This window comes from Halyomorpha halys, unplaced genomic scaffold (genome assembly GCF_000696795.3).
Source record: "Halyomorpha halys isolate HHAL.00 unplaced genomic scaffold, Hhal_1.1 Scaffold1034.1, whole genome shotgun sequence".
Classification (NCBI taxonomy): Eukaryota; Metazoa; Arthropoda; class Insecta; order Hemiptera; family Pentatomidae; genus Halyomorpha; species Halyomorpha halys.
The window spans coordinates 341,931-360,422 of NW_027109491.1; the positions used below are offsets into that span (position 1 = coordinate 341,931).

General features: G+C 28.5%; 2 protein-coding genes across 12 annotated transcripts in view; one reads left to right on the forward strand and one right to left on the reverse strand.

Annotated features, from left to right (window-relative positions):
• Positions 1-12,376, reverse strand: part of Nhe3 (Na[+]/H[+] hydrogen exchanger 3) — a 27,131-nt gene extending 14,755 nt beyond the window's left edge. For 6 of the 11 annotated variants that reach the window (XR_010843521.1, XR_001344250.3, XR_010843520.1 and 3 more), the window contains exons 1-12: positions 11,793-12,375; positions 11,361-11,575; positions 9,728-9,805; positions 9,565-9,641; positions 9,278-9,490; positions 7,534-7,678; positions 6,543-6,648; positions 6,237-6,439; positions 4,839-4,950; positions 4,321-4,474; positions 3,249-3,309; positions 1,211-1,243 (exon numbers count right to left, since the gene is read on the reverse strand). Coding sequence is in view for 6 of the 11 variants with exons in the window: in XM_014432171.3 (XP_014287657.1) it covers positions 1,211-1,243; positions 3,249-3,309; positions 4,321-4,474; positions 4,839-4,950; positions 6,237-6,439; positions 6,543-6,648; positions 7,534-7,678; positions 9,278-9,490; positions 9,565-9,641; positions 9,728-9,805; positions 11,361-11,575; positions 11,793-12,033 (1,638 nt within the window). In the remaining 5 variants the exon portion in view is untranslated. Of the gene's footprint in view, positions 1-1,210; positions 1,244-3,248; positions 3,310-4,320; positions 4,475-4,838; positions 4,951-6,236; positions 6,440-6,542; positions 6,649-7,533; positions 7,679-9,277; positions 9,491-9,564; positions 9,642-9,727; positions 9,806-11,360; positions 11,576-11,792 lie in introns of all 11 variants that reach the window. The other 5 variants (XM_014432174.3, XM_014432170.3, XM_014432173.3 and 2 more) reach the window with 2 other exon arrangements.
• Positions 12,377-12,754: 378 nt separating this feature from the next.
• On the forward strand, positions 12,755-13,356 carry LOC106687967 (fatty acid-binding protein, muscle-like). The gene has a single exon (XM_014432180.3). It carries the CDS (start codon positions 12,866-12,868, stop codon positions 13,271-13,273), a length of 408 nt encoding a protein of 135 aa, XP_014287666.1. The 5' UTR covers positions 12,755-12,865; the 3' UTR covers positions 13,274-13,356.
• Positions 13,357-18,492: the final 5,136 nt, after the last annotated feature.

Genomic DNA, 18,492 nt, shown 5'->3' on the forward strand with positions numbered 1-18,492 from the left:
TCCATATCTGAATTTTTGTTGTCCTCGTTACCTCTTACTATTTATATTTAAAATTGATACTTCATATTACTTTTTTGTATCATATCACATACCGCCTAATATATTATCCATTTCCACTTTATGAATTATTTTTATTTTTTTTTTTCTTAGTTTATTGTATTATTTATTAATATGTTTCATATTCATATTCTTATTTAATTATTTTACTCCCCATATCAGATATTTATATATATTTTTTAATTTTTCTTTTACAGTTCACATAATCTGTTATGTTTATACTTTGTTATTATCTTATATGTTTATTATTCATGCTACACACAGATTTCTTTTGAGCTTTTATTTTCTGTTCAGCTCCCCACTCTGCTTGCCTACCAACTTTTCTGCCTAAATCCTCACTTTATACCTGCCAGGATATTATCATCCAATATTATTCCCTAATTTATTTATTACTTATATTTATCTACCAGCTTGATTTTTTTATTGTTTTTCTTTACTTGTTATAAGTTAGTATTCTATCTATTAATATTTAAATCGTTTTAGTTTACCATGTTCCCTTTTTATGCCAATTTTTTTATGTATATCATCCTTTTTACAACCTGATATAATAGTCATCATATTTTAAAATTTCTGCATCTTGTTTTTACAAAGCCTAGCCAATTAGGGTGAACTATTTGTTACTAATAAATAGTTTTTCGACAATTTCTGTACCTTCCTTGACCTGGACCATCTTCATACAATCAATTACATTGTGTTGTTTGTTTATTAATGTTTCAAATCACAATATACGGCAGAGTAGATATAGGTTTCTAACTGCATAAAGAATCCAGCCTCAGATGATGAGGAATGGTCAAAATGTGGCAAATAAAAATAAAATTTATATTGTAATCGTATTGATTAAATTGAACTAAAATCATTTACTTGATTTATAATACAAGGTAAACCATCATAATAATGTAATTTAATAATAAAAAAAAAAGAATAAAACTGAATGTATTGTAGTAAACTTTGAATAAAAATTTAAATGTATTAATTAAAATATAGTCATAATGATCATAATAATTAGGAACTGCACTAAATAAATCTATATTTTTAAAACAAAAAAAATGCGAGAGCAATAATTATTGTGTTAATAAACATACAACATAAAGTGCAAAGATTAAAATGGTTCTCTCAAAACAGGGGTTAGTTATTAATCATAGGAACTACTTACCCGATGAGTATCCCTTGTAGAATCGTATGTAGTCTGCAATTCAATGCAGGAAAGGCGTAGTAGATTTTTGGATAAACAATAAAAAAACACATGCATCAGACCACAGGAATAGCAATAGCAAATAAATATATACCTATATTTATCTTTTGCTACCTATTTATACCTAAAATCTAAACTTACACAATTTGTTACAAACTAATTTCCATTACATATGGAGCCTAATAAATTAAAAAAAAAGGAAAATTCCCATGCTGTTAACCTATGATATAATCTCTGTACCATTGAATGGTATATTATTGAACCAATATCAAACCTATTTTAATTACTAAAAAGTGAAAACATTTAAATATGAACAATATCATCCTAAATAGAAAAACAAATAAAATAAGCAAGATTCGTAATCTTCACATACATAGAGATAATGGCAGATTATTGAATGAAATTAGTGATATTAAATTTTTATTTTTAATAAATTCATGATATTGCTGGATGTGCAGTGCTGCTGGGATCTCTTGGAACTTTGCTTTGACACTAATACTTGAGAGAAAGAGCTAAGTTCAAGGGCTTATAGGCTGAGTAAAATTGTGTATGAATGTACTTATTCATTGTAAATATGTTTAGTTAGTTCTAAATTCAAATTAGGCGAAAAAGCAGTTTGGATATTTGTCTGTCATTGTCCCAACTGCTGCAGTGGTGAGTATGCCATTATTCCAAATAATCCCCTCAGTTTTTTAAAGTGCTAATCTAAATATAGAAAGTAGACCATTATCAAACTGCTACAACCATTAAATAAATTTTCAGTTTTAAATAATAATAAAAAATTTGATTGGTAGTAGTACGATTTTATAATTTTCTGGTTTAACCAACTTATTGTTAATGATTTAAAATTAATTTCTAGAAAAATATAGAATCGTTAAATTAATGGGAAAATAAAAACTTTGCACTTAACTGCTGATTATATTTCTAAATATTTAATAGGCTAAAAGTATATGTATTAAATAAGTGAAACATGTATTATTTTTTCCACATTATTTAAAGCATTCAAATCCCACAATACTAATGTAAAATAAATTTATAGCAAAAAAGTAACTAGTAATACTATAATAACAGTATTTAATCTATTAATAGTGGTACAGATAGGAGTTGAAACTTCTGTCAAATTGATAGCGACAAGTAGATGAAAATTAGTGCAATGGGGTCTGTGGGGTAGAAACATCCCAATTCCCAACAACGGGTAGAGCTGTATTGGGCATTTACAACATAACTCTTAGGTTATTTATACAGGTCCATTCTTGTAAGTCCAGTATCATTATTTTATCAAATTCTGTGAGCTCTGTGGAACTATTTTAGACGTACAAGAACAAGCTTCTGCATCACAAATGACTCATCCCTAATTTGCATTAAAAAATAATGTAGCTTAAACAAAGCAATATTAATTAACATGATTCACAAAGATATCTCTTTCCTTCATGTCTCATTCTTTGAGACATGGAGGAATGAGAGATTTAGTCTAGAGGAGTGCTAAGCATTAATTTTATTTTGAATCAATGAAATAATAATCTAAACTTATCTATAGTTATAAAAAATAATATAACTTGTATACCTATTCACCACCTATAATGACTGCAAATTTTTCCATTTTAGTTTTTCCATCAATGTCCTATTTCAGTTAGTATATTAGTTACAAAACAAATATTACGCTACTTGATTACACAAAATACTAAAAAATAAGTAGTAATAAACTGATTCTAGCAATGCATAAAATTCTAGTATTAATCTTTGAAGCTCAACACTAAAGTGCTTATAGTGCTCAGTAGAATTAATTGAATTTCTCGAATTGTGCAAAAAATTGAAATTCAGCTGGTGCAAACTGTAGACATCAACGAAGCCCTTACAGGAGAAAATAAAAATATAAAATACTACTGGCCCAGAACCCTCATCACTAATATATTTTGAATACACCAAAATAATATTCTATTTTAAAATTGATCTTCATGCAAATATCACAGCATTCCCGAATGTGAGAATATATACTTACTCCTCGGCCACCTCCAGGTCCTGAGTAAGGTAACATCTCGACTTCATCGTCAACACCAACACTGAAAATAGTAAATAATTTTATAAATTTACTTTTAGACAAAATTATCATAATTTTATTTCAAAATGACTAGTAAAGGGTTTTTAAAACTTGATTGACACTATTTTTTTGAGAGAGAGAGAGTTTTGAGTTTTAGTTAAGGTGGATAAAGTTTCTTTTAGTAGTGAAGTTGACTCTGTAACTCTGTAAAGAGATAACTGAATTAAAAAAAATAATATATCAGTGATTTTTCAAATTCAATGGGTAATAAAGAAGTAAATCACCCAAGACTACAAACAATTTTTGACAATCAGAATGTAAACCAGAGAAGAAAAGTTAACATAAAAAACAAAATCCTTTAAAAATTCAATTTATTTTAAGATCATAATTTGAGTATGCTTGGTAAAGGATACTCAAAGGACTCTATTATGATGAAGGAATCTTATCAGAAATTGTACTCTCAAACAATTTTATTCCTTCTCTTTGTTCAACTTTTCATAGCATTATTGCAAAAGCTTTCTAAAACAGTAAAAAAAAAAAATTGAACACAGTTCTTGGCAATTTACACCTTTAGGATGCATTGGAACAGAAATACAACCAGTATTAATTCTTTTAAAATTTAATATTCAGTGAGAACACTTCATTGAAAATGTCACTTCAAATAATAGGAAAAACCAGCCTAGAGTGAGCTGGAGAAGAACTGGAAAATGGTACAAAGTCGACTTTATAACAATAAACGTAATCACTATAAGTAAAACCTATTAAGTTTTATTTCCAAATTTTCAAAATTCATAAAAAAAATTTTGAAAAATTTAGTAAGACTAATTCAATATGTCAAGGGAAATTTTGAAAAATTTAGTAAGATTAATTCAATATGTCAAGGGAAATTTTGAAAAATTTAGTAAGATTAATTCAATATGTCAAGGGAAATTTTGAAAAAGCTAAGCCCATTTAAATGGATGAAGATTGAAATATTTTAGGAGTCCCACAGAAAAAGTTTTATGACAAAATAGATTATAGATAAATATCTTACGGAATCTTAAAGATAGACAAAAGTTGCATTGTCGCTCCACCTTGAATGATGACAGTGAAAATAACGATCAATGATGTTGTTGTCAGCATGGCTTGACGTGCTTCAGACACTGTATTTCTTATGGCAAGAGCAAATGACATTGCACCACGTAACCCTAAACATATAATTAATCAAGAAGCAAATAAAAGAAAAATTATAAAATAATATAACTATAATAGATAAGTAGATTCTAGATAGTATAAACTTATTAATACTAGGGGGTTCTGATTAGTGAAAAATGATCTGACTGATCTTATCTACATATTCTAAACCAAAACGGCATCACCAAAAACTACAGAGGTGAAACTGGGGTGCAATGGTTTCACCATGAAATTGAAACTAATAATAGTAGAAACTAGTAAAATGTAGTATAAGAAGGAAAATTTGATTTAGTAATTTTTAATGATTAATTAAAATAAAACAGTTAATTTCCAAAAAGCTATATAAACTAAATTTTATTGTATAACTTTATATTTTACCAGCGAAAAACAGCATATGTTGAAAGTTCATTGCAATTGTTGGATCTCTTCCAAGATTAAGAAGGAAAGTCAAGGGGTATATATTAGCAGCCCTACTAATAGCTGTACAGATCTATTATATTTTAAGGAAAATACTTTTTTCATAGATTAAAACATTTTAAGAGGAAAATTTCAGACAGGAAGATAAAGAGGGTATTTGAAGAACTTTAATATAATCCAGAAACTATTCAAGAACTTGCAGAAAAACACTCGATGGAAACAATGATTGGTGAAGTAAATTCCTTATGAGTTGAGCTAATGAGTAAAATTATATCATTAAATCTGCTATGCTCTTCATTAGCAGAAAAAAAACAACTTTTTAATGAAAATTGGTGGTCCTGGAATAGAATAGTCAACTTAACATTGTGACCATAATAGTAAGTAATTAATAAGTTGTAGTTTTGTTAGTGAATAACATTACAGCATACACCTTAATAAATATTATCCACAAAAAAATTTGTTTTTGTCAAGTCTTTTTATCAACAGTAATTAACATTTTTTTGGAATAAATTTTTAATAACCATCATATGTTCCTTTATTTTTTGTTATAATGAAAATATTAAAAAGTAGAAAAACTTGAGATTGTCAGTGATGACTAATAAAAACTAAGAGGCTTATCACGACCAAACATGAACACATATTTCTTGAAAATTAAGAGCTGTACTATTTGTAGGGGGTGACAGCTTTTCAGAGCAACTTTCAAACTCATTTAATGTATAATGAATAGAAAAGATTTAAGTGGAAAATTGATCCAAAACAACCTTCAAAATCAGCAGTTTCTAAACTTTTTTTGCTGCAGCACCCTTCTGTGGTATTAAAATATTGTGGAACCCTTATTGGGCTAAAAAAAAATTGTAGCACCCCTGTTGAGCTAAAAAAAATGTTGGCACCATTATCCTTAGTGCGGTTGAATATATAGAAAAAGAAGTGCTGGAATAAACTGTATATTAGCTATTTTAATTTTTTTCTCTCTTTCACTGTAATATTTTGAGAAAGTGAAATCTTGCAGCACCACTGGCATACAATTAGGGCACCTACTTTAGGAATTACTGTTCTAAATATTGAAATGCATACTCTATGCCTGCTTTAGTGTCAATAAATTAACATTTTAGTAGGTATAAGTCAACCACAATCCACTCATCTCACAAGCGAAGAGGTGGTTCTGATTTTGATCTAACTTGCTACATACGTTTTTCATTAGCTGACTGAAATACTGAAGTAAAAATCACCCCATCTTAAAAAGGCAGGAGGTTCCCGCATCACAATAAATAACAATACATTTTGACATTAAAATCATATTAAATAATCATAATAACAAAAATATAGTACATAAGATATGATACAAAAAATAAAGGATACAAATCCAGCAAGGATGAATCCAACATTGAATTTGTGATTCGGAAAGGTGAACATAGACACACCAATATATGAAAAAATAAAATTTTCAGTAAGAAAATTAAGAAGTTCAAACAATTGCTTGGTTCTCTTTCTGGAACCTCTTGATAGGTTATTGTAAGTATAATGGGCTTGAAATATTCCACAGAACAGTACAGACACAACACCTGAAAAAAAAAAATCATAAAATAGCTAAAGACATAAAAAAACAAAACAAGGTTCTTTCTTTTTTTTAATATACTTCAAAGTATTGTGGTTTTAATATTTTACCAGTGAGGTCAGCAGCTTCAGCAATCAAGAATGTGGAATAAGACATCAATACAAACAGCGCAGATTCAAATAATGGAAAGTCTCTGATCCTAGTAAACTTAGTCAAGTATAGAAGAGTAAAGGATCATATACAATGTGATTAATAAATACATAGTGTTATGTTAAAATAGAAATATGAATACATTTTACTTAGTAGGATTTTTAGCAAATTCATTATTCAATAATTTACTTCTTCAAAATATAACATATTGTAATATAATGTTACGCACTAATCTTTCCACTTAGAAAGGAAAACATACCAAGTGGTTTGAAGAGCTATATCTCCATAAACAATATTGTTTTTGTTTTTTTAAATTTACAGTCCTTTTGTATGATCTTTTTTATTATGAGTCGTTACATTTTTAGATTTGCTCCTTTGATTTATTAGCCATAGAGTAAATATGTAAAATTTTTATATCTAAATCACAGTCCTCAGTAAATATTGATTTTTTAAATGCCAAGAGGCTGTGTTAATAGCAGGGCACTCCAATATGCATTAGAGAAATATTGAATGAAGCAAAATTCAGATATAAAGCGATATAATAGATTTTTTTTCTACAATACTTTACTTTGAGGGGGAGGAAGAAGGGACACTCATGATGTAATGGTGCGGCCAAATATCCAAGACTTGTGTTTACTCAAAACCCAAAAATTATCAACAAAAAATTGTATTAATGCTGACTACTTGATTTGACTTTTTTTTTTATCAACAGAATCAGGGTAATATCTTTTTCAAACTTAAAAAAAAAAAAAAAAAAAAAAAAAAAAAAAAAAATTAAATATCAAATTGTATGTGTTGTAAATTCAGAAATGTTCTATTTCTATTTCTAGACGTATCTAATGTTCACATATTAAAAAGATAAATACAAGAGTTGTAATGAAATGTATAAAATATAAACTTTTAATTAAAATAAATTCACAAAAATAACTAATAGACATATAAAAAGGATATCAGTGCAGTGCTACATCCCATTGATGCACCAATGAGCAGTGAAAGAGAAAATATACCAACAAAGTCACCAACTGCTTTAAGAAATGCTTCAAGTTCAAACTTGCCAGAACCACTTTGATACTGCTCACCGTAGTTTTGTATGGAACTAAAATAATCATTTGAAATGTAATAAATAATAGATATTTACAAATAAAAAAAATGTATAAAGATACAGAAACACTAATTAAGAAACAAGTTAAATGGGAAACTGGAAAAAAAGATTGTGGGAAGATACAATAAGAATCATGGAAATGACAAGAAGGGAGAAGAAGGGGAAGTTTAAATTTATAAGGAATCTAAACTTGCTATACAGAAGACCTTCCAACATAAAACATTAATTAATTAGTACAAATCGCACGAAACCTCGAAAATTATGCCTGGGAGTAACTAATGAATATTATATTAACATTTTCAATCCTAGTTCTAATATTTTTTTCTTGTGAATGTTCAACATATCTTGAACGATAAAACTATTGATCTGTTTTTTTTTTCAATAAATCTATTTCCTTTAAATAAAATAACATGTTATCATTTAAGCTATGATACCTCTTAAATCAAAAAAAGTCTTAAAACTATTTAAAAAGATATATCAAAGCATCTTTCTAGAGCTTCATACATTCACACCAATGAGTCTAAGGGCAATAGATAAGAGGTCCATGAGATGCCATTAGAAAATTATTATTGCAAGGATCATGGTAAATTAAATAAAATATATTCGTCAAGGCCTAGTTTGATATGAAAATTGCTTTTTACAGATACAAGTCAACATAGACAGGTAAGCTAATACCAGTAACAATAAAGAACATGTCTGAATTGGGGTATTTTGTTGAAAAGACTAAAAGGCCATGTTTTTGCAACTTTCAAGCCCCAACTGTTTCTTGAATAAAATCTGTCAAGAAATAGCAAATTAAATTTTAAAACTTTTGTTAATTCTTTAAGTTTTGTAAGCTCAGCCATTTCCAGATGATTGTTCAAGAGATATCTTGAGAGAATGTTTGAAGTCAGAAAAAAGTATGTGTCCTACCTACAAAATGATGATCAATACAAGATGTCTCTAGAGTAACGAATTTGTTTTTCTTTTTCTTTAATATAATAGAGCGTTGATTATTCAAACTAATTTATCCAAATTAGTTTATTAAATCAGTAGTAAAACTGAACTTAAACATCTTTTGCTTAAGGTTATTTTAAACATAGCATATTTATGTTATAATTAATACATTATTTACTAATATAATTAAAAATCTATATTTTCCTAAATAAAAACCATTAGAAAGTGAACAACAACCAGATAAACAAGGAAAATCCACCAAGAGTTTCTCAGGTAATGTTGCATTGTACTCTGAGTTATCTTCCCAATATGGGGGATGAGAAATGAGCTAGTTTTTCCAGTAAATCTAATTTTCTGAATTAACACAAAAATATCAATTTTTCATGAATGTCCTACATTCTTATTTTTAGATTCAAAATTGTGGAAGTACTTATTTTTGGGTTGAGTTCAGATCATTGTAAGGATTAAGAACCACTGTCAAAAACAGAGGTTAGTAGGAATAAAGTGAGTAGAAAGTACAGTTTTATCATTAAAGTCTCACTCAAAACAAAGGAGTTTATGGCACTACTACCTCAAGTTATGACATAAATTACTACAAAGAAACAGTTGACTTGATAAAAATATAAATTTTTTTCGATTTTTTAATATTAAAATTACCTGCTAAGAACAATAGCAACAGCATCATTAAGAACACTCTCTCCAAAAACTAAGGAATAAAGAGTTACATCAACTTTTAAGTCATTAAATATAGCCAATATTGTAACGGGATCGGTAGGTGAAATTATAGCTCCAAAAGTAAGAGCATCCAAAAAAGTAAAAGAATCCTTAAAGCCAATTGGCATCATCTGGACACAGCCATACATCAAAACACTGAAATACAAAAATTAAAACAAGAATTCAGTGAATAAAAATAAATAACTTAAGACTACATTAAAGAGATTCACCCCAAAACAAAGGCAGAAATCGCAGATCCAATCACAGCATAAGTAAGAATTGCACCAAGATTACGAAAAAAATATTTCTGAAACATAAATAAATTAAGTTTTGTATAAATCTAAAAATTAATATGAAAGATGGCTTTTTTTGTTGATCTAAAAAAGTTCTTACTCTTTTTAAAGAATAGCCTGCATGAAATATTATTGGCGGGAGAATAATATTAAAAAAGAGCTCAGGATCAAAAGTAGCCTGAAAAATAACAAAATATGATGTTATAATAAAAATACATTAATTATATTAAAGTAAAAATGTAAATATTTGCATTCCTAATCAGCAATAAATTTTTAAGTATAAAAATAGCACCTAAATTATTAATGATGATTTTTATTTAATAACCTTTACATAAAAAATGTTCTATTGTCAGGATTGAATACTATATTTTTCTAGATCTCTTTATAAAGAAAATTGGCATTTTACCCAGGTCTGGATAAAACCAGAATTCTTGTGAAGTCCACAGTAGCAGTACTGGAAGAGCTTTGGTACAGTACTAATTCTTAGCTGAACTAGTTAGCAGGTTACAAGAAGGAGAATGTCACAAGAATTATAAAATATTTATATTGAGCCATTATTTTTCCCAGTTTGCATGGCCTTCATCAGGGCTTACAAAATGAAGGAAAGCAAAATAATCTTTCGCTCCTCCTCATTTTTTTGCTTTTCATCATTTTGAAAGCTCTGATGAAGCCATGCAAAGTAGAGGAAAACATTGGCTCAAAATAAATGGTTTATTTACTATTTGAGCTATTTTAACTGCACTCAAACCGTCTTCCTTTTATTAATTACACACACAATCAATCAACGATCTTCCAATATGATTTCTTTAAAGCAATAAGTTTTGTATTGTGTTCAAAAATAAAAGTACACACATATAAAAACATAAAATATGCATTATTATTAACATGTTCACCTCTATAAATGAAAATCAGTACATTTAGGCCTCTCTTATAGGTCCCTCTACTGTCACTTTAAAGCTACCTATTTAAAACTGGGAAAATGAAAAGCCTCTTCAAATGATAAAAAATCCTAAGTCTATTTAGATCCCAGTAATACAGGTTACACTAAATAATAAAATGTCAAATAATAGTTTATGTATGATAGAAATACAATTAATCTAGTAAATCAGTAATATAATTTAATATGAATCTAACATAGTTATATAATAATTTTGTTATTAGTCTGTTTGACACAGCCACCTTTTCAAATTTGAGTAAAAAGCTTTGGGGTCCTTAAAACTTAAAACTGTCACGGATTTACAAAATCATACTTATGACAATCCTTGTTGGTGCAGCAGATCGAGGAATATATTTTAACCTTTTGATTCTGGCCAAGTTAGAATAGTAACTTATGGACAGCACATTCTTTCTCGCATAGTTGGAGCAAAAAAAGATGTTAAAGACCACACATAATTTGGGATCTATTACTCTAAGGTAATAAACAGTATGAGCATCCCACTACTTAATTGCTAGGTTTGTTCCCCAACCTATTACAGTGACCAGATATCCCTTTTACAGGGGCTGTATGTGCCCTATGGTCTAATGTGTATAAACAAGTGCCCATATTTAAATAATGGGTCATAAAGTATGGTGTAAGCCATTGCCTAAAACATGACTAAAAACCTGAACCCAGAAATGTCAAGTTCCTTACATACTGGGCAACTCTATCCCTAATTGTTATTTAAATAAATTAAACTTGTACTTCTGTTCTACACCAGTTATTAATTTGAGGTGTTGTTACCAACACGTATTACCTTAATATCAATTGCATTTCCTGTAATCTTCTCCAATCCACCTCTAAAGGAATAAGCATAAGTTTTGTTATGTAAGTCTTTGGAACTGAAAAAAAATCGAAGAGTATCAGGAGGCAGTGAGTCATTATACTCTTCTGATTTAGCTGCTACTACAGATAAATGCGACAAAGGAGTTATATTTGTGGCATAACGGATAAAGCAGCCAGCAAGCAGCCCTAAAACACATCAGGCACAGGATGAACAATAAAGCTTCAAAGAACTAAATTAAAGTATTATATTGTGTTTCCAATACATCACTGTCATTACAAACTAATTATTAGTAACACATTATGTAAACAGTGACTAAACCAAAGCTAGCACTCTATTATCTACAATAGTTGAAATTACTGCATGATAAGAAAGGTCATAATCATTCTATAAAATATAACTCACCATATATGACTGCTAACCCTGTTTCATGGATAAATCTTAATCTTCTATGCTTAAAAAGCCATATTGTCAAAACTGTCAAAGTTAGTAGAAATGTATATACTAATAAATTAAAACTGTCAATTCGATGAAGGGTTTGAGCTTTGACATCTAGCTGAATATCAGTGGATTCTGATCGTACATAACTACATAAAAATAATAAAAATTGCAACAATAATGTAAATCCCACCCCAACACCCGCCATCTTTGTTATGTTAGGCTTATCAACCGTGAATCAAATTTTTATTGATAACGATAAGACCGAGTCGGCTTAACTAGCGATGATAAGACGTAATGTCTTCATATGTTAAACATATTAATAATTATAAAAAATCAACACTCATTTAATGCGAAAGCACTGAAACTTGAAGTTCAGATTTTAAGAAAATATCTCTGTGACAATAATTATAATAACTTAACGGATAGAAGAAAAAATGTGAGATTTTTTCAAACCGTTTTACTACTCAGTCTAATGGAGTATGAAATGGAACAAGGCTTTCTCTCAAGCTAACGGCCCTGAAACATTTTTATCACTGTTGAATAGTTAACAGTTTTAGATCCAATTCATTTTTCAACTAATGACAACATAACCAATCTTCGGCTGATTCATCTGATGGTTATATAACATTAAAAAAAACTCAGAACTTTATGGAATCAGGAATTAAAAAGTTAATAATGAGTTTATTTCAATCTGCTATTAATAGCAAGACTGGAAGAAACTAGTTTTAATATAAATAAACATTTATTCATATTAAATCATAATGGAAAAGAAAACACTATTGGGAATGTAATTTTAATGAATTTTTTTTTCTCGAAAGAATATTTAATTTTAAAACGTATTGGCGCTTAGAAAAACGGTAGGGGAATCTGGTAGGGGAAATATGGCGGTGGTGGGGACTTTTATCGAACACAACCCTGAAGAGGGGTTATCTAAAAGCCGGTTCCCCTGCCATCAGTACCAGTCCGCGCGTATCGAGCTTTAGGTGAGGTTCTAGTGTATTAGTTCTTTCTAAGTTGCAAACGCTTCCTCTAACAAGATGGGTCTTAGTGATTTCTGCGGCATCAAGTACAAGCTCGACAAGAGTGAGAGATTCGATGAGTTCATGAAATGCCTTGGTGTAAGCATGTTGACCAGGAAGATGGGCAACGCTGTATCCCCCGTTGTAGAGATGACCGAGAACGACGGAGAATACACTATCAGTTCCAGTTCCACCTTCAAGAACTCCATCATCAAGTTCAAGCTGGGACAAGAGTTCGACGAGGATACGCCCGATGGCAGGAAGGTGAAGTCCATCATCACCCAGGATGGTGATAACAAACTCATCCAAATCCAGAAGGGAGACAAGGAGTCCAAGATTATCAGGGAGTTCGCCAAAGACCAGATCCTCATGACCCTATCTGTGGACGATGTCGTCTGCATTAGGACCTATAAGGCTCTCTCTTAGTGATTTATTTTCTTCCTATTACTATTTGTTCTCTTACAATTTAAATTGTAATTTAATATTTTTAATATACGTATTGTGTTAAATTTGTTTGTTTTTTTACTAATATACCCCTTTACCATTTAATTATTTATTAACTTTAACTACTTAACTTTTATATTATTCATTATAAAATACTAGTATTAATTTTCCTACCTTTGATTTACTGGTTAATGGCTGATAGAAATTCATGTATTCTTCTTCAAGTCAAACTTATGTCTATGTGTTTGTGCCCATATATGTATACTTATACAAAAATATAATATATGCATATTTACTAACTCTTCAGGTTTAATTTTGTTTACTTATTTATTTGAATTTTTTAAATAATATCTATTTATTCATAATTCTAGTTGAACTGGCATTCTTACACTTATTAGTGTAAAAAAGGAATACAGGTTTTTATTAGTTATTTATGAGAATTTAGTTCATAATAGGAATTTATATAAGTTTTATTTTAGAAAGAACTAAAACAAATAAGTGCTGTCAGATATTGGATTTGGTTCAGGAAGTTTTTCAGTCTATAAATAGACTATTTTATCTTTCTTGACGTACAGTTAAGAGGTTTTAAAGGATTTAACAACTTGAGATTGTTTTTAAGAAAGAAATTAATATTATTTATGCCTTTAGTATAATTTTTCATGAATTGAATCTGATTTTTTAATATGATGCTATCATATATACGTTTGTTAAACAGGTTAATGACCTTTTTATCTAAATGAAAATAAAATAGTTAAATTTTAATAGCTTTCAAGTTCAAAAGGGCATCGAAATGTTGGAGTTAGTCCAACTCGAGGACCAAACAGGGAAGCAGGTGATTAAGATATTAATTATTAATAAATTAATGCGTGCGTTGTACTTTTCTTATTAGTGTCTTAAAATGGAAATAAATGTAAACACTTCAATTTATTTTGAATATATGTTAAAACTATCGATAAAGTAAATTCGACAATTTTTGTTGTTTAAGTGTAAAAACTTGAAATAAGTAAACTAATTTGATTAAATATCAATAGGAGTAAAATTTTATTTTTATTATTTTTAAACAACTGGAATTAATTCGCTTTCTTCATTTGTGGCTTCTTATAAAGCTTTTATTTATTTTTCCTTAATTCAACTTGCAATCGATAGAAATATTATTCTTATTGGGACTCTTTTGATGTTTGAAGTAAAGAAAGTGTATTTTAACGTTTTACTAATTATTATTTTAACTACTCAGGTAAAAAAAAACAATTGATATTTTTAGAGGTGTGTTCCAATAAACCTCCAACAAACACGTTGGATTTTGCGGTAGGTCAAGAACGTTGTGTATACTCCTGTTATGAAATTGTTTTCTTGCAGTGAAGCCGTCTATCTATGATTATTTTAAGCATAGTTATGATGTCATAGCAAACATTTAAAACATATTTTCAATTAACCAAACAAGTTAAGTTTATTAAAAACTTTTTTAAATTCACTTCTTAAGTTATAAGAATTTTTATGGACTAAAAGAAAATATTTAAAATTATTATTAACTATGAGGAAAAAAATTTATACTTAGGAATCATTTATGGACTTGGCATTTTTTATTTTTGAAAATATAAATATCTATGGAATAAATTATCCAAATACCGAAATAAATCAGTTCATTTAATAATATTGCGTGGATTTTAAAAATCAATGAATTTGTTTTTTCTCCTCATATATCTGATGTATTTTGTATTTTTAATGTAATTAATCACTTTTCGTAGAGTATCGAATATCAGTTTGTTTTAACGTTTACGAAAACATACGACAACATTAATGAATCTTTATTAAATTAATGAATAAAAAAATGATGTTATGAAAAAATATCAGCATTATAAACAGGTTAATAAATTTCAGAGTTAACTTATACTTCGAAGTATCGAAAACTTTTTCAATACGTCACAAAACGGACTGGATTTGTTGTATAATAAAACTATATTATATATAGTTAGACATATCTAACAGATTCCTTTGTAAAGCATTGGTTCTCAAATTATTTGACGTGAAAGTGAATTAACTCCTTTAACAAATGTGTACCTTAAAAAAATAAAAGACATTCTCTTGAATGTTTGGTTTTTATTGTAACATTTTAAGACATTAGCATTGTATAAAAACTGTAATATATTCCCTAAATCGTGAAGTGACTGGGCCCACCTAGAGGTAAGTATTTTCTGATTCTTGACAAATCGGTTTATAAATTAGCAGGTATTAGTATCTTTAACTGGTAGATTATTATTTCAAAACATTAAAGGGTGAGTTACCCACTTTATAGGATCATGGTGCGTCACAGGAAGATTTTCTGATCCAAGAGTCTGCCCACGGTTGATAAAACGGAAAATAAATTACTACAGTTGGTGTTCGAATGTGTAACTATCGAGTTCTGATTTCAGTGCCTTAATTTACATTATTTTGTTCCATTAAATCTAAAAATTACGACTTATATGTATATTAAAATAAAAACTTTGATTTCGGTTTACATTACCAGTATTGAAAAATAAATCTATTTGGACTATTTTTTTTTATTTGAAAATATAGTTCAAATGAATATGAATTGTGTTATGCAATTTGTTCTTAAATACTTATCCGATTAAATGAAGGGATAAAAAGACAAAGGGCGCGTGTCTGGGTCAAGCATTAAAATTTATTATGACAGGAGTTTATTTTTAACCTGTTCAAAGTTCGCATGGGGTATAATCTATCACACAAAATATTGTTTGTGCACTCTTACTACTGCGTGTTTTAAATAATTATCTTTTTTCAATTAAATATAAACAATAGTTCATATATAAATGAATAATAGGTAAACTAAATGGTACTTTTTTCCCCTATGTTTATTTTACGCCCCCCCTCTCTTCTTTTCTCAATTTTCCTTCCCCACGTTATCAGCTATGTTCACCATATATTATTGTTGTTTTCAAAAAAATTTTTTCTATCCATTTCTTTGTTAAACATTACTTATATTTTGTCTTTTTATCTATTATTATGGTTACATATTTCATTTGTTACATATATTTTCTTTCTAACAATTTTATTTTAATTTCCATTGTTTTAATTTTAAATTATTAATAAACTTATATATTCATATTTCTTTGCATTATATATAACTTCAATTTTATGTTATTTTCCCTACTTATTCAATTAACTATGTAAACATTTTATTTACCACTTCTCTCATCACTTTATTTTATTAATTCCATTCTATACAATTTACTTGATGTCATTCTGTTTATATTTTCTTTTTTGTTTTCTATATTCATGGGTTGTTATCTTGTTCTGTTCATAGCCCTGATAAAAGCTAGAAATTCTGGCCGAAACGTTGGCACAATTAAATAAGTTACTTCAACTTATTTGTGTTTTAATTTGACCGCACCCCCAATCATCTTCTCGCCTCGCGTAAACCTCTTCTCCCATAAGTCATCCGGTCACTATCTCTCATGATAATAAATTATTCATATCCATGTTTTACTTTCTCAATTATCTGAGGTCATTTACATTCCGTTGTTTTAGCAGTTTTTTTATTTCGCAACACGTTACTTTCTTCTAAATTTTCAATTACGACAATATAGGCAGTGGTATCTTTACACAAAGTACCAACTGGGTCCCGCGGTCCATGGAGCTCATAATTTTTATAATCAATAGCATTACTAATAGACAAAACAGTGATCGTTTCTGGCATTTTTTCAACCAATAAAACGCCCTGTTACAAGTTTGTTTAGCTGTTAGTATTCGCAATAATGGTTTTTAAAAGTTGAAGTACTCTTCATAAAGTACATTAGTCCTTTCAGTAGTTACCCAGATCAGTGCCCATAAAAAATATTTCGAAGATACATCTTTAATTGATCAGAATGTTCGTAGAAAAATTTTCCATAGATGAGCTATAAGCAAAGAATAAAAAGTATATTAAAAATATATAAACTGAAAATGAATAAAATATAGAAACCTTCATTTTTATGAAAATTGTTTAAAAATTACAGAAAATATATGATTTTATACAATTTTCAAGTTTTAATGGCAAAAAAGGTGTCATAACCATCTCTATTCTCTCCCTCATCCAAGAAAAACAGATATGAGATTGATAACATTTGTATAACAAAAATGACAAAGTACGTCAACTAAACATTAAATTCTAAATGTTAACAAATTCATTTCTTGTTATTCCTAAAGATATATTAAATTAAATTTAAATATATTTATTTAATTGAAAAACAGGATTAAAATGATTCAGAGGTTAAAAGCTGACGAATAACGCACTTACGAAGTAATAAAAATCCCTTATTTAATTGTGTTTAGCTTTTTGACTATTTAAAATTCGATTAAAAACATAACAATAAAGTAGACGAGATAAAATATTGATTATGCTTTTTGTAATTAAATTGAATGTGATAAGAATTTGTTAAATACATATTTTTCTTATAAAAAAAATATATCAAACTTCTCACAAATAAAATCTTATATTATAGACATCTATAATGTGCCATCTTCATTATCTTATAGATCAGGGGTGGCCCACAAATCGATCGCGTGGCCAATTTTAGTCGATCGTCGATTGCTTGCAATGTCTGGGTTGGAATTCCGTGTACCATGGACTTTGGAACGATGAAGAAAAAATTTCAAGCAATAGTTTCAAACATATTCCATATGGATCAAAAGTTATTAATTATCCATGTTTTTTTAATTTCTCTGGATGTGAGTTTTTTGGCCCTTTAAATAATTATTATTTTTTTTACATACGTCGATAAGCCTTATATCTGTATTTCAGTACGATGCGTACTCAGTGAGTTATTGATAGATTAGCAAAAAGTAATTCATATTATTCTTTCATGATACATTTTCCTGGCCTAAAAAAACAAAACAAACAAACACGAAAGTGAAATATTGAAATCAAATTATCAGTCATACTGTACAGCTTTATAATAACTTTTCCATATTTACGAACAAATCGTACAACAACTTATACATTGCAGTTGATAAAAAAATTAAATTGCATTTTAAGTTAGCAAAAGTCTATATCTGAAAATTAATTTTTTTAGGTAACACATGTACAGAATACAGCTATCAAAGGTTGGGCCTGGAAATTTATTTTCTTCAGCAGCCTATATCTCGAAAACATAATAAATGATTTAAAAAATAAAAAATAGTTTTGAGCATATATATTACTTATCCACCCATACCTCGCTGGA